Below are 27662 nucleotides of genomic sequence, written 5' to 3'. Positions count from 1 at the left end.
GTTGCCAACACAATTCCACTATTTCAATTTTAGTACACCAAATATCCAGTCAGGTGGAATTTTTCTGCATCAAGTATTACCCCCAATTCTCAGCACACACATATTCCATTGAATAGCACAATCTTGAGGAGCCATACGCCACGCGTAACTCGCTTCCATTTTTCATCTCCAATTTCGTCCAGCTCCATTTTCGCCCCCAAACCATCCCATACCCTACCGCATTACATTCCAATCTATATATCCCATTTCATTCACCTGTTAAACCGAGCCACTCGAAAAGGGTTGTGTAGCAACCCCGTGGAATTCATTTTGACATGCGTTCCGCGTCCCCTACGAGTTCCCAAGCGGCACGCGCGCGTTTCTTCCGTCAGTGTCGCTCAGTCCTTCAGACGAGAGTGTTCCGTGGAGGTTCTGCGCTCAGGATCCCTTCGCCCGACCCCGTGACACCTGTTCGTGCTCGTCGCGTCTCGACAAAAGATCCGTTACACCAAAACCCAACACATCCACACCCAAGTGACCATTTTCTCAAAAACAATCGCATTCCGAGAACATCGAAAAAAGTTCGACGTCTTCGATCAATGAGCATCGACGTCGTCATTCCTCGATCACTGAACACTTGGGGTCTGATACTGCCTACCACGTCAGGCCAATCAGCGGATCCATGTGAGAAATTGTGGCGTCTTTGGGTGACCGTTCGTGTGCCGCTCGCGGGCTAGTGTCGATCAACAAGTAGCTGGTGTATATAGGAGGCAGCGCTTAGGGCCATAGTGCACTGTTTAGCGCCATTGAAGTGTCGTGAAGCGGTGTAGGACTAGTGTACCCGTTCTCCAAGTGGTGCGGAGTGACGGGAGCGTAATTACTCGTCAGCCAGGGCGAACAGTTGGATGTCTTCTTCCGTGAGTGACGCCCGGATGGTAGCGCGGGCGAATAACTGGCACTGACAATCGCGGGATGTCGATAATCGTACGTTCCCGTGGTTGCGTAATCGACGTCGAGGCTCGACGCAACGCTTCGTCGCCGAGGATCGAACCGGATAATCCAATCAACTGATCCTACGCCTTGGGGCACTCTACTGGAGCCTAAATCTAATAGATTTCAGCTTCAAGCTACCTGTGGCTTCCGAGCTGGGTGCAGAATTCAAAGGAGCACCCGTACTCCTCCACATACTCCTCATCTCCTAGATGATCCTTCATCTATACTCTTTGAAACACAGACTACTACTCCAAGTGATTAGACAGTACAGTGGAACGCGGTTCAGGACTTCGACAAAGTGGACGTGCGTTTCGTGGTGGAAGGTCGAAGGGTAGTCCAAGCTTCTAAGAACGCTAGATACCCAGTGAACCTGTTGTTAGCGCTGCCTAGAGCTTTGTTCTTTCATTTTAATCCCTGTTTCGTGAAGCGTAATTACTGGGGCAAGCAATTGGAGCGCAAAGATGAATGCCTTTTTAGGACCTCAGCAGAGTGGACATTGCTTTTGTGATTGGAGGTCAGACAACGAGTAGCCTGGTCTTCAAAGCTAACTAAGAACCCGGGGAATCGCCTCGCTACCTGTAGCTTTGTTCTTGCGGCTCGAGTCAAGGGCCTGCAAGGACTGCACTCGAAGGAACGCGGGCTTGGAATTGGTTGCCGGGGCAAGCTATTCTCCCAGAAAATCCTGTTAGCCGTAGTGGAGCGGTCCAAGGAGTTTGAGATGCAGGGGGAAGGAAGATTGAAGGCGCTAGACGGAGGGCGTAGCATGGATTGCGGGAAAACATGAGCCGATGGCAGTCGTGCGGAATCAGTGGTGCCAGCCGGAACTTTGCGCTATCTTTTGACGGATGATGAGGCATAGGCACGGCTCGGGCGAGGAGTTCTCGACGGGGACAGCATTGTAGCTCCTTCACTGGGTGGTCCTGGTGTCGCGGACGCTTGGAGGAATATTTACACCCTGGTAGTGACGTCTATGCACATTTGCACGCGGATCTTCGCGTGGGTATGGGACTTCCTCATCGGTAGCGTCACGATGCAGCGCGTGAGTAGCTTCGTCTTAAGCACAGTGTTTGCCTGAAGCTTCTAGTAGCAGGGCCGATGTGAGGCGGGTTGAGAGCGTTCCCCGGAACCCGGCCCGCGCTTTAAAAGGCCCCCTGGTCCACGAAAAGCCCTATGCATAGATATTTATTATTATAAAATTTAGAGGTATACATAAATGCGTTTTCGGCTCCATACAATTCTGGAACCTGGCTCCGCAAAAGTTCACCCCGGCCCTGTGTAGTAGAACAGGGTTTCGCCAGATGGTCACCTAATCTTGACTGCTTGACGCCATGAGACTCTCTTCGCGGGAAATTGGAGCAGGTAGCTTGACCTTGGTAGCTTCCTAGTTAGGTTGTGGATCGATTCACGAATAGTTCGAGGTTTTATTTTAGACTTCACTTCTGTTTTACATTTGTATGGTTGAAGTGTCTTTGATGGCCAAGATGTTGAGAGGCCTAAAGAATCCTACCCAGAAGTATGTAGAAGCTAAAGTCAGTTTTTAAAAATATTATTCGTTGAAGAGTGCATGAGTAACTATTTTCCTCCGCGCCTTGTTCTCATTGTGTCCATAACGTTAAGGTACACGATAACGTTCCACGTTCATGGCAGCATTTACGGGCTCGCAACATGGGCGTTCGAAAACCGATGATGGCCTCTAAAATTAATTGTGCTCGTTAAAACTTTCGTTGCCAGCCTGAGCACCCCCTGTTAAGTGGGAAATTGTTGCCTTCGACTTGCAGGAGTTGCGATCAATGCAGCAGTCTTACTTTCGCGAGGGCCTATTTTTAAACAAAAAGAAAAAGAAACGTCGGTCGAAGAGGGAATGGCGCGTCGCTTGTTTCATCGAGGAGCAGGCAAAGTAAACGGCCGATCGATCGATTCTTCGCTCGTTTTTTCTTATTCCACGCCAATCAGCCGGCCTGCTTTATACATTTCGTGCCGCGTCGTATCATTTCGTTCAAACTTTTCTACCCCCTCGGCCGGGGCAACTCCATGAACAATCTGTTGCTCGCGCGTTTACACGCAGGAGTTGGTATAACGTCGAATCTAATCGGGTTTGTTTCGTCTGACCGAGCTCCACGCGAGTTTTGCAACGCGTACCGCTCGCGTTTCACCGCGAATATCTTGGGACTCGGGAAAATTAAAAAAATGGCGGCCACCCTCTTGCGAGCGATGGAGCCCAAAATAATTGGAAGGAAATTAACGATGGGTCATTTTTAATGCAGAAATTATTCTACACTCTCGTTTCTGTCTTACTAGATTTGCCGTTTAGGTGAAAGGGTTACAGTTCTGATATAATTATATAATAATGGATATTGTTTCAATGCAAACGGAATAAGCAGTGATATGTACCTAAGCTGCGATGTATTCTATTGTATTCTTGCTTGAATAAATATCCAATTCCATGTTAAAATAATTATTCAAATTGGCTGTCTTCGGTATTGATTTAATTTGGTGTTTGTTCCGCGCAGATCGGGTTCGGATTGTGCGCTAAGAATTATTATCACTGCTATACTGCTATACTGGAGAATTAATGAAAGCGTTTGTCGGCATTATTATTGCAAAAATTATCACTGTCGAACATAATGAAAGGGAATAATTCAGCAATGTAATACCTACACCTCAGAAATCGCCTTAAAAGTACCCCCAATTTAACTCACGAAAACACTCCCCCTTGGAAAAAGACACGGTCAACTGGGATTATTCTGAATAAAACAATAATTTTGAAAAAAATTCTTTCCCCTCGGCACCAGAGAAGCGTTCGAAGCTTTGTTAATTCCCCTTCACATTTTCTGCATCGCAAGAGATAATTAGATTAATTATCGCAGCCGGTGGACCATCCTGTTACAGCCATGCACCGTCTTCAAAACGGGTTTCAAATTATCGCACGATTTACAGGTTCACACGCGCACAGTTCCAATTTGGCTTACTACCATTCATCTCCAGAAATTTCCTCTGAAAACTCTCCCACCAGTTTCGCGATATAATTCCTCCCTTCCGGAATCCACCCTAGTAGTACCTCGTCCCGCCTTCATTCAGCTCAATAATATCAAAACCCCGCCCGTCTATTTCCAGGGGTGCTACGCGATTAGACCGACTATAATTTCCCCCGGCGGGTATAAAAATAGGATTAAAACAATCCCAAAATACATCCACCCCCGGCTTCCCCGCGTCTCCCCCGTCGGCGTTCGTGAATAACTCACGGCTGATCTCGAAACGTCCCCTAACGGCAATACAAGGATCAGCGACTGGCAGGACCAGCGAATGCCCAATTTCGGGGTATCGAACTTCCCGCCTGCTCCCGGAGCAGTCAGTCCAGCGTTCCCCTGGCCCCTGGACGACGTTATCCCGCAGTTCCAAGTGAATGGCGGCGATGGAACTCGAGTTCACGTAGGGGCCATAAAACTGTATTACTCGGGTAGCCAGCCGCGGTTTCGTCTCATAAATTTCTATATAAATTTCAATGCACGCCAAAGATAGATCTCAATGGGTAGTTTCTGGGAAGTAACGCTGCTCCACGTGGCACGAGGGGTAGCCTCTGGGTTGTCAGATCGAAAAATGAAGAGGAGACAACCTAGTCTGAAATCGTTTGGAAAGGAGGGCGTTGTAGAATAAAATCAAATTTTGGAAAGCTACTTTCATTATGTGAGAAAATATTAATGTTTACATTACGTTAGAATAATCTTGCAGCTACTACATATTCAGGCTCTAAATAAAAATATTTATATTTAATATATTAGGGTGGGCCTTATTTATACGTGTCGAATTTTTTTTTTGTATTTATTTGTTCCCACCCCCTAGAACGGTGCAATCGGACAACAGGAAAGGGTGCCGACCGGGCTTTAAAGTTTAGAATTCATCAATGGTTTGAATTTGAAGAATTTCTCAAAAATGGTAAGCTCTATCGAAATTTCGTTCAAATAATTTTAAAAGGGCATTCAATTTTCTACAATTACGGTATATACAATTTTTTCGAGCTTCCAACCATTTTTTAGATAATAGCGTTTGAATATCGAGAGGTCGGCGCCACACGCGTATAGACAATGGACGCGCGAAGCGCAGATTTCTCTACATTCAAACGCTATTATCTAAAAAATGGTTGGAAGCTCGAAAAAATTATATATACAGTAATTGTAGAAAATTGAATGCTCTTTCAATATTGTTTGAACGAAATTTCGCTAGGGCTTACCATTTTTGAGAAATTCGTCAAATTCAAACTATTGATGAATGTTAAACTCTAAGGCCTGGTCGGCACCCTTTCCTGTTGTCCGATTGCAAAAATCTTTTTCAGGGACTATTTTTTTATGAAATGGAACCATATTAGGGGGTGAGAGCAAAAGAAATCGCGGCTTGAATATGTAATAGCCACAAGATTATTCTAATGTAACGTAAGCATGAATATTTTCTTAGATAATAAAAGCAGATATCTAAAATTTGTTTTTATTTTAAAACGTCCTCCTTTTGAAACGATTATCAAACTGTAGATTCGTCCTTCTTTTTCCTTTTTGGATCTAGTAAATAGTGATGGAATTTTGCCGGGGCGAGTGGATCGCTTGACTTGTGGATAAAACAAAAAAGGACATTTTTAGGTTATAGGACACCGCATTTCAGTAAAAATGTCCTTTTTATTACAATACAGAATCCTTACTTCTGGGTCATTTGAGAAATCCTTATTGCATCGGGTCTCTTCCGCCGGACGGATGGTCCGAGGGTAATTGGTGCAATCTTCGCGTCGCGAGGAAAAAGGCTTCCTGCGCGTTTGTGTATTTCATTCGCGATGTTAAACGACGTCGCGCTCGTGGGTCTATTTGATGACGCTGGAGGCTCTGTGCGATCGCCCGAGACCGAGGGAATTGCGCGTTTTGTGTGCAAATAATGACTTCCTTAATCAAGATTTCAAACCGCCTTCCCGCCCCTGGCTCCACGAGGGAGAAGCAGTCGCAAAATGTCACCCCCGCCCTTGCTGTTCTCTAAGCCCGTGTAATTTTGTTTCTTACCCTCCGCTTTTTGGCCCGGTACATTCCGAGCTGAATATGAAATTTATGGGACCTTTCTACACTCTGAAAAGGCCAATTTAGTGGCTCTGTTCTTGGCAGCAGTCTCTCCAAAAAAGACCGTTTGTTTTGGGGCATATTTTTTTAAAATTTTGTTAACTACTTTGCGTGGGAAATTGCGCATTGATTTTTGGAATATAATTTCCTGCTGAGTTGGGACTGAAGAGAGTAAGCAGGGAAATGGTAATTTTTGTTAAATTGATACTGAGTTAATTCATTCTTCTTTTGTTTGTCCTTTAAGTGGAAAGTTTGTGCAAAAAGGACGGATAATTAAGATGTTAAAAATTCACGGAGGATTTGGTGATCACATTCCTATGTTTTGGACGGAGGCTGCATTATTAAAAGTTTTTTTAAATTATTTAACGCGTCGCCCCGCTCGTCCCAATTGCCGTTATGGCGAAATGCGAAAGTTTAAGCTCGCCGCTTTGTTGAAAGTTAATGGCTTCCCGAAAATTTCAGAGTTAATACTGTGCGAGGGGAGTGTTTACCGTACAGTGTGCATGCTTGGAGGCTGTTGCGTTGTTTCTGGCAAAAGAGGACCGATGATATAAATTTTAATTAAATAAATATTCCGTTAAAAGTAACCCTTGAAAAATGATACACTTCATTTTAGTTCTAAAGTATCAGATTCCCAGCTTTTCATGTCAGCCATTTTCGACAGAATGAGAATCGAAAGGAACAACAAAAAGGAACATGAAAGCAAAGAATTTTAACGAGAAGTTCCCAAAATTAATTTCTATATCCCATTCTTCTTTCAAAGATTAGTGGCGAACATATTTTTCAGCGGAAATCGATGCTTTTCTATAAACGTTACAGTCTGTACAAAATAATCTGCTTCCTCGGGCCCACTGAAAGGCTATCCCCACCGTAGTGGGCCCAGACATGCGCGCCATCTGTCGTCTTCCCGCCTAAACACCTAAAAAGCCGCCATTGTCCTTCCTAACCTCAATTTATTAAAGAAAACTCACTTTAATCGACATTTTGACAGTTCCGTGGATCCTCATTCAAGCGTTACACGTGCACACCGCTTCACGCGGCCCATTCTGTTCGTTAGCTCGCGAACGCGACCGAAATGGCGACCACAACGAACGGATTGACCATCATGTTTGGCCAAGTTTATGGGAAAGGGAGCCAGAGACACCGTAATTAGATTGCCAACTAATGGGCAACGTCGGATGAAAATAATTGCGCTACCGTGCACCGTGGCACCGATACGCTCGGCCACGGAACGCATTGGCTCCATTACACGTGCAAGACACATTATCTGTTCCTCGAAAACATCCGCTCGGAACTGTCTCAAACGGTGACCTTAAAGGGTGTATCGATTGGGTTGCACGAAACATTGTTTACAGGAAGGTGTGCATAATTCTAATCCACGTTCCCATCTTTAAATGGTTAAATTCAATTTTGGTGGTCCAATATTTGAAGCGGAAAGTGCGATTGGTCGTAGATTTGTATAGTCTGGGCCTTGACTTTTTTGTTGAAGTTGGGGCACATAATTTTTGTGGTGACTTGACTGTACCAAATAAAAATTCCCAAATAAATGTTAAACTTGATATTTAAAAATTTTTCAGAAATGTTGGCGCCCTTTTGTGTTTAATATTTTTCGACCGCCCCCAACCATAACAGTTGCTCGTGGGAAAGAAAAATGAAAAAATATAAACATTAAAAATGGCACAGTTTATTTTAAAATTACAAAATGGATTTTTAATACAAAATGATTATAAGATACGTACTTATATGAGTATATTCGTTTCTAAAAACAAAATACGTAATAAATTGACGTTTACTTTATTTAGGCGCAAAAGTGACCATTTCCTTATTAAATTTACTTTTGCATTTTATGTCAATAATTTATATATCTTACATATTGGACTTTAATCGCTTCCATATAATTTTAACATATTATTCTGACAAGATTTAATATTAAGAAATAACTTTTTCAAGATGGGAAGGCAGAAATTTTAATAAATTATTAGGGGTAATTATTCTCCCCTAAATTTAAAAATTCACAAGTCCACCTTACATTCTTTTCAAATTTCCCGAAACACTTAAATCCAAATTTCAGATTTGAGTGTAGCAAATTAAAACTTTTCAATCTATGTCAACATGTGTGTTTTCAATTTATTTTCGATGCTACTGTTTTCGATGCTAAAACGTAAACGAGATTTCTTTTATTTACCGAGAATCTCGTCGGATGATATTTTCATCGTTGGCAGTAAATTTTGAGGATTACGAGTAATTTTCTTGGCAAAATGTGCGGGAGAGTTCGAAAGCTTTTGAACAATAAGGCGCCCGGGAAGGCTGGCCGTGTAATAATAACCCGCAGCATCCTATCGAACTTAATTCGCTGGAGGTCGATACGCGTTCATGATAAACTCGCGCTGGAATTTCGATTAAAGAGTTCCTGAACGCCTCACGCATCTACTTTGATCACGATACTGTTAAATGTTTCAAGACACGCAAGGCTAAAAAAAGATAAAACCAAACAGCCGTCTTTTTCATCGTTTTGTTTACACGAGTTCTAATTAAGGCCGAGGAAGTGGACTTCTTTTTTTCGATGCTCGCCATTTTGCTACAGTCTGAATAATTGCAGCGGCATTTTCCCCCTGGTGGCGTACTGCAACGCCGAATATTGAAAAGGAAAAATATCCTATCATTTTTATTTTAATCTCAAATATGAAAAACTCTGCTTGATTATACATTTTTCAAGCAGCACTACATATTTTTGCAGGTTTAAAAGTTTAATAAACGTTCCTCATATAATCAAATTTAATTCCATAGTTAATAAAAATATATTTCAGTATTGTAATATGAACACGAAAATTGTGATGGAAATATTACAGCTAGATGATTCTTGTTCTGTTTAACTGTTTTATTTAATTGAGATATTTTACCAAATATCTTCACATTTTTCTGAATATAAATTTTTATACTTGCAAACCTTAGCAATACTTTTCGAAAAGCTTGGAGAACTAATTATTATGCCTTTGCTTAAGGGTAGCTTGAGACTGTTCAAAGGGTTATGTTGGATTCCAATTATAAGAAAATAATTGAATATTAATACAGAAATGATTTACATAACCGGTTGCATAAATCACACGCAGGTCTACTTAGTTTTCGCTCTGAGTACTTCAACGATCAATAGACACCAGTAACATTAACAAATTAATAGCAGCAAGACGTAGAATTCGATGCTTGCCCATCGGGAGAACGAAGTACATACCGAGGCTGACCAAACACTAACTTGTTTCACTTGTTTTGCAGCTTCTGCGGGTATCCCCCGTCTTTCTACCGATGTGACTTCGTCAAAGTTCACTCTACTTAATTAAAGGGCGTGTTTTTTATAATTTCGCAGAAAACAGCGCGCACATCCTGCAAAGCGTACACCTCCCTGCCTTTTTATCCAACTTTTATAAACCCTTAAACGAATACATAAATTGGTAATGAAACAGTTTACTCCGAACCACGGTGGAAAGGATTGCGTTGCTAGTTCCTCACGTGACTGCAGCGTTATAAAAAATTTCATATCTTCAAGAAACCTTCACTGGTCAGAAGTTCCCGGTCTTCGCAAAGTAAAGAAATCTTTTTCAATTAGTCTCGCACTTTATGGAATAATTAAAGTAGGAGAATTAATTTTTCATTCTTTGGAAAACATTTTACAAACGAGGTGCCCACAATTTCCACGAAATAGCTAATGAATAAAATAGACCTGGGCAGAATTAGGCAAATATACAGGGTGTCAAAGAAACAGTGGTATAATTCAAAAGAAAATAAATAATAATTCGAATGCATAAAATTGAACTGCAAATATTTTTTTTTTTCAAAAACGAAAGCTCACACAAAAGAGTTTATTCCATATTTTCGATTTAGACTTTCAAACAGAATGACCCAGTGTAATATTTCTACCATTTTCCCTAGTTACGTACAACGGTTTACATTTTTTATAACAATGTTGATTAAACTACAAAGTCGACTGAAAAAAAATACCATTTTTTACCCGTTCGGTCGAATCGCTTATTTTAGCGTGCCACCAGCAAGGACAACAGTTCAATATATCGAATTTACGTTAGTGACTCGCGTAGCAGAATTTTTTTCCTTCAAATGCCCCCACGTGGCGACGTTAAAAACGCCATCTGTCGATACTTCTTTTTATCTTTCGGTTGTTTTGATTATATTCGTCCGTCGACGTCCCCTCTTTATGACTGCGACCTTTCTCAAACAGGTTATGGTCACGACCTTTCCTCCCTGATTTTCTCGCAGGCCACGTGACCACCCCTCGCTCAGAATGGCGCCCTCCCTTAAAGACCATATTATCCTGATAAAAACCTCGAGAGGGAGATGTTTCAGGAGTTTTTGTCTGCGTTACGTTAACTGCCCCCCGATTATGCTCGTCTTTCGCGATCGAAACGCACGCGCGCCACGGTCGCAAGTGGAAAGGTCAACCATCGATAGCGCACCCCCGTCGCGATAATTACAGACGAAAGTAATTGATGCTAAACAGGTTGCTGCACGCGGAAGAGCTGCCCCCGGATTTCAAAGGTCGCGATGGAACGCCTCGAAGTCTCAGTGGAGACTAATTTCGAAAAACGTGGGGGTTGCGATCAACAGGTCCTCCTTCAGGTTCGAAGTTCCTCGCGGCACTTTGTTCCATAGTTTTAAGAATTTTTCATTCATCTTTTTCGTGACGAATGAAATTCTTTCTCGAGTGATATTTTTTAATTGGCTTCGATATTTCGTAGCATTCGAAATCAGGTGTGCAAGGAAATTCCAACGGTCTCTAAATTTCAGTTTCAATTACAATTTAGAGTAATTTTAGTGGCCGAAGACCAGTGCCAGCACCAATTAAGCGCACTTTTTTTCGGAGCCTGATAAACTGCTACCCTCTTATACTTTACGACTGGCATAAACTTAATGTTTCTCACAAAAAGAGAACCATCAAGGTCTCCGTTTTCATTGTTCCACCGACCACCCTCCTGGGGAATGTCTTTATGCATAAAAAATGAAGTGTTTCATAAAATAGGATCTATAGGAATTGTTGAAAGGGGAAGTCAGAACTGGCATAGTTTTCGTCGAAATCTGTACAATGTGCGCCCCAAGGGGGAGCCCAAGTTTTTTAATAAACCCTCCACGAATCCTTAGAGATCCTCCCCTTACTTCTCTCGACTCTGAGCTTGAATTATGAAACAATTATAGACGTTTTTCTCCAACTTCCATCCCTCGAAAATAATCCCAGAAAATACCGCGCGAATCAATACTAGCTACTGCTGCCACCTCTGAAATTCCAGTAAGTCCTGTAATTAATTCGTCGACTACAAATATCCCTTCGTATCGCGTCCCGGTGCAATGCTGGCTGTTCTCCGGGCTGCCTTAATCACGTTGATCACGAATCAAATGTCAAAGACCACTCTCCTAGCTAATATCGCAGCGTTTCGTGGGATTAATTCACGGTCTATCGGAACCATTTTTGGGAAACACTCGGTTTCCATTAGGACGACGCGTCGCGCTTGGCGCTTGAGAAAATTTAATGCGATTCCCGTGCTGTGCAACATTTCTAATAGGAAATTAGCTGGCGAGACTTTAATCGCGCTTCGTGCTGGGGTCGTTGGTAATTTGAAGTCGATGGTTATTAATTGTCTTTTGCAAAAATATTTTACAATACGGTAAAGGGCCCCCAAAGTTCGTCCCCCATTTGTGGTTGACCCTGTAGAGGGTGGATACAATTTTAGAATCATCTGGCAATTGGCATGAATTTTCTTTGAACGTTACTCTATCTATCCACGAATCGCAAAGTTTAATTATGTCATGTCGAAGCGAGATAATAAACGAAATGGGAATAAGTGCAAAATCAGAAAGTGTGAAAACGATTTGCGATTCTTGCGACTATAGTTACTTGTATTTGTGACACGGTGTAATTTGGAGCAAAATTAAATGGGATGTAGGGTTTGTAGGTTTTTAAAAATCGAGTTGGGAAACTGATTTTTATTTATAAATTTGTAAAATTTGGACATTGGTTTTAAAATTTAAAAAATTTAAAATTAAATAAAAAACTTGACATTTTAACTTGGAATCGCCTCGGACGCAAGCATATTGGAGTAGGTAACAGTTTACTGCAAAACTAATCTTCACGAGTTCATATTTTCTGTAGAAAAATACTAAATGGAATAAAGATTTATAATTTGGAAAACCACCTTTTAAAAGATTTATTTTTTGTACGGATTTTAGTTCTTTTTTTAGTTGGTTTTGTACGCAGTCTATGTTATTGTGTTATATTTTTGTAGATGCATAAATATTAAACGAACTTAGATTTTAGTTAATTTAATTTTTTTTTCATTTATTCGCTTTCGTATAGATAGAATATATTTTTGTAAATCCTTAATATTAAGGAAACGAATTTTTTTTAAAATAAGTACAAATATTTATTTACTATTTTGAATTGCAATTTCTTTCTGTGATAATTCGAAAACCGGTTTAACTGGTTTTTTGGGAATAGTGGGATTCGAAAACCGGTGTAACCGGTTGTTTGGGAATAGTGAAATTCGAAAACCGGTTTAACCGGTATTTTAGGAATAGTGGAATTCGAAAACCGGTTTAACCGGTTGTTTGGGAATAGAGGAATTCGAAAACCGGTTTAACCAGTTTTTGGGAATAGTGGAATTCGAAAACCGGTTGTTTCAAAAGTCAGGTTTTGTATAAACCCTAATGGAATTTGATTCGATATTAAAAACTGCAATAAAATTATGGGATACAGTTGTTTCACACAACCCTTCGTTTTTAAGAAAATCGACTTTGAAAAGTGTTGCAATGTTCCCTGGTGTAGGTTGTATTGAGTTTTGAAGAAAGGCTTTTATTTGTAGCCAATTTTGCGAAAATAAGAATTGAAATCCTTAATAAATCATTAACAACCACCTGAACTCCATTGCTAACGACACGTGCATGCAACAGTTTCCATCGTTTTGCACGACGTTGGAGGGTAGTATCGCGAAAAAAAAAACGATAACCATTAAAGAATAGTTATATTCTATTTGGCATCGCGAATTGTATTTTATATTCTCAGAAAGCATAATTTAATACGCAAATTGCATTCCAACACGATTTTTTACCTAAACTACAAATTAGCCACTGTACCCCTGAATTTTACTATCTTTCTTGCAGCAGTTAATAAATACATTCGTATTTCTCTCGCAGAGGTTCCAGTATCTGTGTTTCCATAAAATCTACTTAATCCCAGCCAGAAAAATAACACATTCTAACAGAACAGGGGCGTATCTAGGATTTCCTTCAGGGAGGGGCAATAAATAGTGAAACCGAATTTTAAATTTATGCACGTAGTCAGGAGTCGAAATAATGTTACGCAGAATTACTTCAGAATTTAATGTATTTATACTTTATAATAAATTAATTTAATTTTGGACGAACAATTAATTTATTTTTTACCTGTGCCAAGGGGTTGACAAACGCCTGCCCTTGCCCCACCCTCGCTACTCCCGTGTTACAGAAAGAAATTTATGAATCACTGCCTCATAATATGCGATTTAAATGTTCTCAAATCCTCGCTGCTATTAAATTGCTTCATCTCAGGGAAAATGCTATTTTCTCCAAGAACATCCTGTATCTCGGGGAAACTTCAAATTGCCATAAGAGATTCACAGTTAAAGCCCCTCCTACCCCAAGAGAGCAGTGTGTACGTTCTTTAGGAAGACAAATAAAAGGAAGGGGGGCGCGGGGGTGGGATCCGCATAGCTCAGCGTTCCAGGACCGGTTCCATTTTCATGATACACTTGATGACACGTACAAACGCTCGTCTTCGTTTCGAGCGCGACTTTTTATCGCGGCCCCTACTTTTCGCGACAATCAAGCACGCTGAACCGTGTTTTTCCGCGCCTGCACGTAGCATTCGCGTTTTGTCTCCGTCACCCGAATAAATGCCAAGCACGATCCCAGGCTGCGACGAATTTTCTTCAGCGTTCGCGGCGCGTCCGAGGCACGCAATTTTGCGTTCATATGAAACGTTTGAAATAAAAGTGTCCCCTTCGGAACGGCGCGCAGAGGTGAACATTTTCGTGGGAAATGGTCGCGAGCTACCCAGTCGCGGTGTTTGCTAATTTCATGATATTGCGGCTAGGAAATCGATCATGCGCGATTGGGGAAAATACATTGTATGTGGGACACCCGAAAAATACGCGGAGTCGGAATAAACAACTTCCGATTAATAACGTGGACTGCGGAACTTTTGCTAAAATCTGCGCATTTTTAGAGGAGACACATTTTAATGAAAACTTTCAGGCCTGTCTTTTTTTTTTTAATTAGGCATGCTCTGTGATTTATTAAATTTCATGCGATGGTGGTGAAGCTCTGGGACTTGGGTGCAAAAAATTTGGGTTTTTTTTTATTTATTTAGAGGGTTTTTCCGAGGTTTGGTATAGTACGGGAGACCGGGGCTAGTTGGTGCGTTCTTCAGTTTTCAATTTTATAAATTTTTGTTTGCATTAATTCCTTAATAACAAATATGCCAAAATATACTTTGGTCCTTCCTCTTTAATATATAGTAAGCGAAAACTTGAGAAAATATATACAAAATGAATGAAAAAATGTTATATGGACGAAGGCAAAATGTATCAATTTACCCCACTGCGGGGCTAGTTGATATGATATTGTTTTAAATTTTTTTCATTTTATTTGAATTAATTCCTTAATAACAAATATGCCAAATTATACTTTGATCCTTCCTCTTTAATATATAGTAAACGAAAACTTGAGAAAATATATACAAAATGAATGAAAAAATGTTATTTGGACGAAGGCAAAATGTATCAATTTACCCCACTGCGGGACTAGTTCATATGATATTGTTTTAAATTTTTTTCATTTTATTTGAATTAATTCCTTAATAACAAATATGCCAAAATATACTTTGGTCCTTCCTCTTTAATATATAGTAAGCGAAAACTTGAGAAAATATATACAAAATGAATGAAAAAATGTTATTTGGACGAAGGCAAAATGTATCAATTTACCCCACTGCGGGGCTACTTGATACGATATTCTGTTTTCAATTTTTTCATTAATTATTTGAATCAATTCCTTAATAACAAATATGCCAAAATATGAAAATATAAAATTGAGCCAATTTTGTAGCGCCAAATTAATTAAAAATTAAAAATATTTACTCTTTTAGCGTAAACTTAATAAAAATTAGTTTTAAAAAGTAAACAATTTTTAGCCTCCCCCTGCGGACCCCGTGAACCGAATAAATTCGAGAAACTAAATTGCAATCTATAAAATGTGATTTTGAATAAAATAATTCCTTAGCAACCCTTAATTGAAATAATTCCAAACTCTTTAATCTGAACATTTCAATGATCAACAATTTTTCTTCTACCGTGCCACTGGTTTATTTATTCTCCCTTTATTAATTGCTACAATGTTACGTTGTAAACTCGCTGTGACGATCGTACAATGCGGAAATGAAGCCGGAGAAGTTTCTTAAGTCGAACACACACCGTCGATATTGCCCTTTGCTATATGTCAGAGTGCATCTGTCGCGTCCCGCTTTGTTCCATTCCTCGCATCCTGTTTTTTCCCTTCCCCAACAACGACAACACACATCTCCCCCGTATAACCATAAAACACCCAGCGCGGGTTAGCTTTTATTTTGCGAAACCGCGGCTCGAATGAAACGAAGCTTTCAAAGCTGCGTTGCCGAGTGAAAAAGTTGGATATTATTGTACTAATCGAATAGCTGACATTCCATTTAGAAGGACCTCGATCTAGTGATCCCCGATTCGATTAACAGAGCCATTAATGCACCCTAAAATCCGGCTCGGGGTATCGCTTAACGAGAATCGGTTTCTTTAATAAACAATATTATTTCAGTAACTGTCATTTTAATATGTCATTATTCCATTAACCAATATTAACCCAATACTATTCCACAATTCAATGAATGTCTATTAAATTAAATTTTCAATTCGAACCAAAATTTGAATTTGTTTTTTTTATCAATATATAGTAATTTCTATCTCGTGTTTCTCTAATACAGTGTAACATATTTATCACGAATATTCCTGGAATATTTCCACGATATTTATAATATTTCCTTAATGGCAAAAATGTCTGCACTTATTCGTCTTTTATTGAATTCTTTCCAAATGATATCATGTTTCCTCAGTACCGTGTACACAATAATCTCCCACAATTTATTGTGCACATATTTCCCTGGAATCCCTTCTAGGATCTCAAACAGAATGAATATAAAATATTGATCGTTATTTTAGCCGTTCGTTACGTGGAAATATCGTCGCTTTCGGTGCAAGTATTCATCTGGTCGATGACAAACGGCGCACCCCGGCTGCGACGACAAGGAAGTATTGCTGCCATCTCTGGAAGTCCCCGAGCTTCTCTAATTTCCACCCTAAGAGCTGAGGAAGAGCCTATGGCGAGTCGTCGTGTTACGGGCTGCTTTTGTTCGGAATTATCTCTTGCTGGTACCTAATAATTGAAAGTAATTAATCACGTTCACCTGGTGGAATTAAATTCAATTAGCCAATGTATCGCGGCACGCGGAGTCGCTGCGAAGGCGACTGTATGGTGGTCAAAGGGGAAATTTAACGAGGTTTCGCTGTTAATGAAACACGTGGCCTATCGTCTTCCCGCATCTGGCGTCTGGGTTTTGGGTAAAATTCCTGTTGTCAGGGTTCTTGTAACTGCTCTTTGTGCCAGCTGGACGAAAATTTGCATTCATGTAAAATTCTGAGATTGCAGTGTTTTTGAGATTCAGTGAATTCCAATGCGCAAGATGGTGTTGGTCGTTTGCTTCCCTGTTGAAAATGGGAATAATGTGAATTTCAGTGTTAGAATTGTGATCTTTTGGGGGGATTGGTAACGCGAATAGCGATGCTATTTTCTTTTTATTTTTGGAGGTGAATGTATTGTGAATATTGTCGATTTGAATATTTTAATTTTGCATCTTTTGGAATTGAAAGATGTGGAAATTGATACTGATGTTTTATTTGCTTTTAAATTTTGGAATGTGTATAAATATTTTACAGATTTTACTTGGAGTTTTTTCAATAATGTATAGTTTAGGAGATGATTGCGTGGGACACCCTGTATATATTTACAGTGGTGATTTGTGTGACTTGTTTTTAGCGAGGTGGCAATTTCTTCCTCTATAAAATACGAAATACATGTTTGGCGATAAAGTTGGTTTCCCCAGACATACCGTGTTTTTGAAATTAAATAAATGTTAAAAATTATATTACTGTTCCGGACCGGCAAAGCCCCTTTGGGGGCTCTGTGCAAGTCCCCTAATTCTGCACAAAATAAACGTTATATACATATAAAAAAAATTGGAAACTAAAAACCTCTATTTTGTTTTTAAAAATCCGGTCTTCTAAATGTTAATAACCAAATCCCTCTAATATGCCCACGCCCTAAATCTCAATCGCATTGATATACAGTATATACACGTTTTAAGGCCCAATTGTCGTATGGCTGATACAATTTATGGCCCATTGCTCACTCGGAGTCCCATACGCCCTAAGTCCCAGTCGCCCTCAATCCCAATCACCCTCAGTCCCAATCACACAGAGTCCCCTACCCTCTGAGTCCCAATCATCTTGATTCTCAGTCGCTTTGAATCCTAATCGTTCTGAGTCCCAATCTCCTAGAGTCCAATACGCCCTGAGTCCCGTACTCTTTGAGTCCCATAAACCTTTGGGCCCTGAGTCCCAATCACCTTGAGTCACCATCACCCTAAGTCCCATATGTCTCGACTCTTATACGCCCTAAGTCCCAATCGCCCTGAATCCCAATTACCCTCAGTCCTAATCACACAGAGTCCCCTACTCTCTGAGTCCCATATGCCCTGAGTCCCATAAATCCTTGGGCCTTGAGTCCCAATCACCTTGAGTCGCAATCACCCTGAGTCCCATATGCCTCGACTCTCATACGCCCCGAGTCCCAATCGGCCTAATGCCCAATCCCCTAATTGTGCTGTTTACCAAATGCCTAATAATGCAAGAACCTAACACCTCCAATACTTAGATAATTCCCAAAATATCTACTTTCCTAATCCCCAACATATGAATTCTCATTTTGCAATTTCCTCATCCCCCGCACACTCGAGTTTACTCTTTCCGCACTTCACACAAACATTAATTTTACAATCCCACTACCCCTTTCATTATTTTCCCTCCTGTCTACCTCCATCCTGGTGTCTTTTGATGATAACCTCGACGCGGTCTTGGTTTCCGCTTTGGTACTCACGCGATCGAAGATCCCAGGGCTACGGAATGCAATGTTTATTATTCGTCCCTTTTCTTCCCCCAGTATCTCGATCTGCGATCGTCAGCCAATTCTGTTTCCATCAGCCAGCGAGGTGTCAGGCTCGTTGGTATGGGATTCTGTCAAGCGTACGGTTCAATTTGTCTTCGTCGACAGCTCGTAAGCATAACGGTGCTCGGTGCCTGGCCGGATATTAGGATCCCACCGCCGTCCTTTTGGGACTCCTGCGAGCGAGAACAGCCACACTGCTGCGTCATCATCAAGTGTTTGCCAGCTTGGACTACCACTTGTCCGAGGGGAAACTTTTCGCCGAATAAACTACTAGCCAAGTGGAGATTCTCCCCCAGTTAGATACCAAAACTTTCGTCGCCACTTTGTTGGGCCCATCGTGATCAGTCGTTTAAAAATTCAAATTTCGCGCCTTTCTTCGATCACCACGCGGCGTCAGCAACCCTCGGTATTTTTAACAAAGATTCTCCTCTACTTCCTGAGATAACAAAACTACTGTTCCCCAAGGGAGAAATCTCGCCTCTTATTACCCATTTAGATACCTAACGCATAAATTACGATACCAATTTATGGACCCTCAAGCGGGAATGTCTTTGTAGCGAGGGGCATTCCTTCCATCTTTGACTTCACTTTTCCAATTCCCGTGGGCCAGTAATTTCCCTTCCATTACGGAACCTGTACACATATACTACCCCTTATTTTTCACAGAGCCAGCATTGCTTCTGGCAGTTGAAGTTACAGGACGCCTTACTGTCGCCAGTTTCCTGCCCCTCGCTAAGGTGTCCCGTTAATGGCAGCTCAATTAACAGGCGCCGATATCTCAGAAGTAATTTTCACGTCGATAATTATACCCATGCGAAATTGCAATTAAGATATCCCTTTACTCGATACCTCTTCGCGCGCAGATCTTCCGGGCATTCTTAATTAAAGGAAAAATCCATTCTCGCCTGAGTACTTCCAGCAGCTCCTGCATTTTCTTATTTCAGTTTACTTCTTACTGTTGAATTGTTCAAACAAACACGAGATTGAAACTATACCGTTAACAATTTCTTAAAATTAATTTCTTCCTTTATTGCCACTAACACCCAATTTTTTTTCTCCACTGCAACAATTAAATAAACAAAGTGTTCCTTGAATCTGAACAGTGGTAAAATTATTACTTGCCAATTTTTATAATAATTCCTGACCTATTTATCAGACAATTCATGTCCCTATTGGCACAACGATACGGTGCACCCCTTTCTGTGTACGCTCGAATGGAAATTCTTGATAGCTCCGAGGGAGTACACGATCGAACGCAGCTACACGACGCTCAGATGCACCCATATTTAGCTCGGGGAAAATTCGTGGGTTATATAAATGCAAATTCCCCCGCTTGAAACAATACATTTCTCTTTGTGCATAAGATGGCAAAGTCGGCGTTTGTTGGGCGCAGTGCATTTGTCTTTGGGATTGAAATCTTTTGATCCTGGGTGTTGGCGAACGAGCTTTCACGGATAAATTAGATCAATCTCCACTATTTTAAGCTAGAAAGTCCACTCCTAGGTTCTTACTGAATGTTACTTGGCAAACTTACTGTTACACCTGAAACCCTAGCAAGAAGCACTGTGTGTACCACAGTGTTTGGCTTACAGCTTCACTATACCTCGAAATATTTAATTCAACTAAACAGGGGGTGACTCTGCCATATAAAATACGTCGAAAATGTGTTATAAACTTTTTTCGTACTATCCACAGTTTTCGAGATAATCGAGTTTGAGAATGTTGCAAGTGGCTGCAAACGAATCTCAGCATTATATTGCTGAACTGCTTTTGCTTCATACTACTTTGCTAAAAAATATGCAGCTTCGTGGCATCTCGTTTCACGCACCCTAATTTTGAAACATGATTTACTTAAGAACGAAATAAAGAGGGGGAAAAACTCGATATTATATTTTCAATTTATTTCTCGTTATGGATTCATATCGAGTAATTTTAGCTCTCTCGTCGACTCTAGGAGCGTGCAGTTTCAGTTATATCGCAGCCACCCTCCTTTCTTCCCGCAGACAACACCTCGGGACTTTTTTTTCTCTCGAGAAACTTGATTCGCCAGTTCTCTCTTTTCCCACCCGGACACGGCTAGATGTAGTATCCGGGAACCTCAATCCCCTGAGATTCGACCGGCGACAAACAGCCCCGAGCGTAGAATAAATTATCCGAAAACGTGAGGGGAGATTTCGCATTCATCCCTCGTTAGCTCTATCTCTGTCGTGTCCCTTCGGACGTTCTTAGAGACAGGCAGCGCACAGGCGGGTTTCTTTCCACTGATTAAACCCGCCCGTCGAATTTTCACCTAATAAGCCGCGGATCTCCTCGATGGAATGAAGCAATAGACGGGGGGTGAGATTAAATGAGACTTCGTGCCGTGGGACGTGATTTTTTCTTCTTTCGACTTTGTTATCTAAACTGCGTAACTTTGGGCTTGTTCCTTTGATCAACGTTTGAGAATAAAAATGTGTAAAATATATCAATGAAAAATAATTGTTCTGCCGTGTTGGAAATTGTAAAATGTTACTGTTCGTAAAGCTGAATTTTGTTTTATTTGCAGTTGATGAATTTTAGGGAGGGTGAAAAAATCGAAATTGTGCAATGGAGTTTTTTCGTATGGGCCTTAGTTTCGGGGCAATTGGGTTTGAAAGTTCGCGGTGCGCGCGCATGCTTAGCCACGCCCACAAATTGACGCTTGTGGTCCGCTCATTTTCAAGTTTGATTTACTCTAAAATGGAGCCTCGTACGATAAAATTTCTTTCTAAATTTTGTAATGTTTTTATATATTTATTATTTACATTTTAATATTAATAATATTTAAATTTTTATATATTTATTATTTATAATATTTTAATATGAATATTCATAATATTTAATATTATTACAATCTTTTGTTACTTAATAGTATTTTTTTAAACTTTAATATAAAATCGTTTCCATTTGGTCTAATATCCTTCTTTTCTTCCAATCCAGCTGCAAAAAATTCTATATGCCTTTAAAATATAGCAGAAATAAAAACGTGTAGGTACTAGTCCATTACTCAGTACAAATATGCTAAAATATTTGTAAAATTATTTTGTGAGCCAGTCGGCTTTAAAAATTAGTTTTAATTTTCCATTTTGTTTTTAGTTAAATTCGTTCCATTAAATGGAAGACAGGTGTCGTTTGAATATGTAAAAATGTACGATCAGTTACGTTCTGAAAGTGTTTGTTAATAGTTGCTTAGATTGCAAACTTGTGGAAGACGTGCCACGTGCCTCGCAGCCACGCTGGCGATTAGTTGAATAAATATTGAACATGGAGATTCTAGGCATGTCGTTATTGGAATTCTCCACGGGAAGAGATCAGAAACCCCGTTGTGAAGAAGAGAATACAGCTGGTAGACTACCCTCGATCGATACGCAATTAACGTTCTAGGCCCGTGGGACAATAGAGCAGTCTCGCGTCAGGGATAAATATTTGTCGCCAAAGAGAAACATGTGTTGCGTAAACGAGGCCGATAATATTTTTCTTCATCCCCGACGTGAAAGCTCGGATCGACGATCCCCTATTTTCGATATCGATGATTAAAAGATTTTTCAATTCTGGGGCTTCCACTTGAATCCCACATCTACTAAAACGAAGACGTTCCGCAGCACCCATGGGTTATTTAGTGGATTATACTTCTGCAAAGTGATTCCGATTTGAGAACCTTGAATTATTCAACTGTTTGACTTGTAAAACCTTGACGGTTGAGTTGGCCTAATTTATCTGGTCCAAGGAGTTGAATGATTTAACCAACGGGGCAAACTAATTTCCTTCCCGCGGGGAAACGAATAATTTAGATGTTAAATATCGTGGATTCGTGGTCTACCAAAGGGGATGGTGCAGGGGGTGAAATAAAATCAATCGTCTTGGAGGAAGAGGGTAATCGGCTGGTGGTTCATGTTCATGTTCTGGTTCTCTCGTGTGAATTCAGGTAAGTTGCAGTTGCATTAAAGAGGATTTTCAAAAATCTGAATTAAATTTCTGATGGGCAGTTTTTAGTATTTCCAAATTGCTATGTTTCTGCATAGTTCTATCTAGGTTTCCAGTTTCAGTTTTCAAATGCTTAAAGTAACAGTCCCAAAGAGTTCAATGTTTCAGTCCCAAAGTATCCAAAGTTTCAGGCCCAAATAGTGCAAAGCTTCGTTCCCAAAGTGTCTAAAGATTCAGGCCCAAAGTGTCCAAAGCTTCAGTCCCAAAGTGTCCAAGACTGCAGTTCCAAAGCGTCTAAAGCTTCAAGCCCAAAGTATCCAAATGTTCAGTTTCAAAGAGTCCAAAATTTGAGGACTTAAGTCCCCAAAGTTTCAGGCCCAATGCGTCCAAAGCTTCAGTTCCAAAGTGTCCAAGTCTTCAGTCCCAAAGTGTCCAAGTATTCAGTCCCAAAGTGTCAAAGTTTCAGTCCCAAAGTATCCAAAGTTTCAGGCCCAAAGTGTCCAAAGCTTGAGTCCCAAAGAGTCCATAGCTTGAGTCCCAAAGTGTCCAAAGACATTAAGACTGTAATCCTAAAGAGTCCAAAGCTCCAGTCCCAAAGTGTCCAAAGCTCCAGTCCCAAAGAGTCCAAAAATTCAGTCCCAAACAGTTTGACAGTAAGTCTAAGGTGCTAAAGTGTTATTGAATTAAACTATCCAGTTGCTAACGGATTCAAGGATTCGAAAATCCAATTATGTAATTGTAATTCGAATTCCAAGTACCGAGTTCGAAGATTGTAAGTGTAAATGTTGGGACATCAGTGACATCACCCTAACACCACAAGTATAGGAAACTTTAACTTACCTGAATCAGCTTTCGTCCCATTTCACTTCTACCACTAGACGCAAACAATCCAAAGTACATGCACGTCTAAGTAACTTTGCATTAAAAACTTCTTGTCAGCGTCTTCCACCTATAGAGTTTAATATCATAACGTTGCCCTAGTCTAGACTTTGTAATCAGCTTATCGAGGCAATTTCGGTATTTGTATTCTCAGTACAGGAACAAACGATCCTAACTAACGATAACTGCTGACATGATTTACATCCATCCTCAATATTCTCCTCCTCTACCTGTATGCCTCTCAGACACACGCCCGTGCTGATTATTTTTACTGTCATTCAATGTCACCATAACGTACCTACAGGAGTTCCTTGCCTGCACATGCTTCGATAATATGAATCTAAAACGTCGCCAACGTGGAACTGAAGAATTCCATTTTTACAGACTCGTATAAGATGGAATAGTCCGTTACATAGAAGGCAGCAGGGGTGAAAAAGATCGTCTGTTCCAGACGCATATAGAGCTCGAGCGGAAGCGCTGGCTACCTGTTGACTGAACTCGTGGAATCAATACGTATTTGTGTGGGTGGACAGAGGAATGTGAAAACTCTCGAATGAAATACAGAATTCCGCTCTGCGACCCATAAATTTCACTGCATGAAGGCGAGACCCTCATGTTTCCGGATTTTTTTGTGGTTAAAGTGCGAATTGGTGTAGGACTAGTTTCACGGCTGTGTCGCCAATCGTGAATAATTCACCGCGATAAAAATATGGAAGAAGCACGCAAAAGTATGGTTGCGATGTAGTACTTCTATAGAAACTCCAGCTTTTTAAAAAAGATTTCTATCTATTTGATATATTATAAAGCTACAGTAAGACTAAAATCATTTGTCTGCTCAAGGTCCCGACTCTTGCTCCGCGCTTGCGTGAAGAAACAATAGGTAGAGTGGTGGGGAGGCCCCTCCTCCGTAGCCTTCAACAGCCAACTGACTTCGTCCCCACTATAGCAGACAAATGCTATACGAAAACTACTTTGCTTTCTGAATCTAGGCATTTAGAATCCCGATTCTTTAAGTTATTTCTAGCCTCGCATTATTGTATTCCTTTCCCTCACATTTTCGCTCTCTATAACGTTTCTTTCGCACACTAGCCAATGTAGGGAAATTAATTGCAATAAAATTTGAAAATAATTAGGTGCACATGGTTGATTCAGCGATGGCCATCGACACAATTAGAGAGTTGATGAAAGAGCCCTCAGCCGTAAGTTTCAATTATTTATTTAGAGAGCTGTAAGGTGGAGCTATTAATATCACGGGGACTCTCGTTATCGAACGACGAAAGAAGATTGTCCTAGAAAGTCCCCTGAAGTCGTGCTCTGTCCTTAAAGCATCACTTTGCCTGGCTTTTTTTCTTAGCTTGGACCGAGGCCTTGACCGTATCTGCTCGTGACCCTTCTTTTACATCAATGCCTCCCTTAGAACAAGCGAAGAATCGGGTTCCCGACGACTGAGGATGGTGGAGGCTCCCAAGGGTTTTTATCGATAGTAGTATCCTCGAGTATCCAAGCGTGACCCTTTGGTGTCACATGCTGTGGTAATTGCCGCATAATTAACGCTGAATTTAGTGTCATTATTCCCCGCACCACTTGGTGCTTCTATTACATAAGGGAAAATCGACCTTGCTGGTTATTTAATTGGTTGTGATTGGAATTTCATGAAATACAATTCAGTTGATATTGGATTCTGAGTGCATGTGGTAAAGTTCAATGATTAAGTAACTTCGTAACAGGGTCCTAGTAACCCTTGGAATCATTTGGAAGAGTCTATCATCTCTTTCTGCTCTTAATAGAACCAGAGTGTATTTAGGCATAAAGCCCAACTGGTACAAAAGACTTGCACACGTGTTTTTTTTTTTTATTATAATAATGTTTCGATGGAAAAGGAAGGAATTTTTGCAGATGTGACGTCGAGAAACTGTTAAATAGATTGAAGACAATGCGGGACTGCGTTCATTAGACTTGAACCCAGGAGAAATTAGTGTAGCACTTAAGAAAATGCGCTACTAAGGTCTTCAGGTTGAGGCACTTAAAGTTAAAATGAAGATCGAGAGTTTCGTGTTAATTGGGGGTTGTTAATTCATTGTCCATTTTCTCTTTTTTTAACAGTCTGTGGGAATAGAAGTACGGGTAACCAATGAGGTGCCCACCTTCACAGCGGAGGAAGACGTCGCGAAAGATGCAGCACCGCCTTGGACGACCATGGCGGTGCCCAGCAGTCGCACCACCCCGCCAACCCCGACGAATCCGCACCCCCAGTACTTGTCGCCGCATGTTTTCCAAGGGCGGAACTCCCTCTGCTCGGCAAACGGTAAAAATGAATTTTACTTTCACCTTCTCTGGCGCACAACAGTAACGAATACCACAAAGGGAACTGTTCTCATCTGCATAGAGATACGTTCACAAATTCTGTTAACAGAATATTCTTTGTTTATCTCTCACCTACTATTGTTTCTAAATTTTCTCTTTTTTTAGTTATTACTTTTTACACTTCTACTGTATTTTTTTAGGTATTAAAACGTAGCAATTCATATTCATCACTACAGTGGTGCCCGGTTAAATTCGAAAAAGTCCGATCCGCGCTTTCAAATTCTGGTGGGCAGGGTATTGTTTTGGTTCCAAGAATAATTGTCCTCGTAAGAGATTCAGAAGACAAGTGAACAGATATTGTGCAATGACAAATTGGAATTTTCCATAAATTTCATCCAATTTTTTCGAAAGCAGTACAAATTGATTGGCGAGATTCTTCTGATGAAAATGAGTCCAAACACGACATAAATCGGACTATTTTTATGATTACTGATAAGTAAAGACGAATGTACTATACCGGCGTATGCAATCCTAAAAATAATCCGATTTCTGTCGTGTTTGTACTCATTTTCATCGGGAGAACCCCACCTATCCATTCGTACTATTTTCACAAAGATAGGATGAACATTGTGGAAAGTGATATTTGTAATGCCTGCGGAATTGGTCAAAGTACTTACGTCTATCTCTTATCGCTTGCACTCGCTGTGATTGTTCACTTTCCTTGTCAATTTGCTATGTTTTGCTGAGTCCCAGACGACGAAGGATGAGTGTGACCCCAGTCGCAAAACAAAATGTTAGTGGGTATGGTTTTTTTAATTTAATCGGGCAGATTTCGTGCAAATTTAACCCGGCCCTACTGTAATAAGAATTTTCATTTTACTTCCTCAAGGAAAATGGACACGCAAGTGTGCGTGATTTGTATGGTGGGATAAAAAGACATTTCATTCGATGGTAGCTTCAGAATAGTAGTGCTGCCTCCAGAATAAATGGCAGCTTGAGTTTAAATTCGTCCCGAACACATTTAAGCTGGCTCGAGTCGCAACCATTCACAATGGGGCTATTATATCCAGGAAATCATCGATTCATTCTGTTTAAAGAAGGGACACCCAGCTTGCTCAGTCAATCTCATTACACCGTTATTAATTGCTACCGGCGTGTCTTATTAATACCCTTTTTACCGACTGGCTTCAGTATTTAACTGGGAAAAATTTAATTCCTAAACTTCTAATTGGTTTGCGGAGAAATTTTGCGTAAGAAACTTTTACTGTTTAAGCAGCGGAATTATACTTTTCTTTAAGGGGCACACTTTAAGGCTAAAGTTGCGCTAGTAGAGTAAAGTAGATGGGGAAACTTACTGCAAAAACCTGACACGAGGAAAAGATGAGACGTATTTTCTGCGGATTTCATTTTACAGAACACGGTTCTGTTTTATCTACCATGTGTATTTTTTAAATTTGAATTTAGAAAATCTAACAATGTTTTTTTTCCCATTATAGTAAAGGTATCAAAAAACGGTGATATTTTCGTCAATAATATTCTCTGCTATATTTGCTCCAGCTGCTTGTAACTTTCAGATATATCAATTAATCCATTTCTGAATCGCTTCACCCCAACTACAAAATCAATCGAAACATATCAGCCATCAAATATTATTCAGTTATTACGTTAGCTAAACTGCCCCCAGGGTTGACCAACTCGAAAGGTCAAAGCTTTTTGCCACTGATTAAATCGTACGTTTGGAAATCATGCTGCGTCACTCCAACCAGCGGGGGTAGTAAAGGAAGGAATAAATGCACGGATAAAATCCGTGACAAAACCGTTTCACGTGAAACCACCCATCGGGATTCACTCAGATTGCAATTCGTCGTCGGCGCCCACCCCTCATTGGCAATCTTTCCAATTTGCTTCATCTCCTGTCGCGCGATCAGTCTTTCTAGCGTTAGCTAATTCCTGAAAATGCCACGGCGTCGTTCGGATTCGTGGGAAACCTTTTATCCTATCGTGGTTACAGATTACACGTTGCGCAGGAGGCGTCCAATGACGCTTCGCATCGGACCACGTTTGAGTCTTCCAAATAAGAGCACCTCTGCCCCAACCACCACCACTGATGGGGAGTGGCCATCACTCGGGTAA

At 40.6% G+C, this 27662-nt stretch overlaps 1 protein-coding gene across 1 annotated transcript; it reads left to right on the top strand.

The window, feature by feature from the left end:
• Positions 1-345: 345 nt before the first annotated feature.
• Positions 346-27662, top strand: LOC143376923 (uncharacterized). Its single transcript, XM_076827719.1, has 3 exons — positions 346-2011; positions 25329-25530; positions 27541-27662. The coding sequence occupies exons 1-3, from the start codon at positions 1943-1945 to the stop codon at positions 27660-27662; spliced, it is 393 nt and encodes a 130-aa protein (XP_076683834.1). The 5' UTR covers positions 346-1942.

This window comes from Andrena cerasifolii, chromosome 15 (assembly GCF_050908995.1).
Source record: "Andrena cerasifolii isolate SP2316 chromosome 15, iyAndCera1_principal, whole genome shotgun sequence".
NCBI classification, from domain to species: Eukaryota; Metazoa; Arthropoda; class Insecta; order Hymenoptera; family Andrenidae; genus Andrena; species Andrena cerasifolii.
The sequence above is the reverse complement of the archived record's forward strand: the minus strand, read 5'-3'. Positions and strand labels throughout refer to the sequence as shown.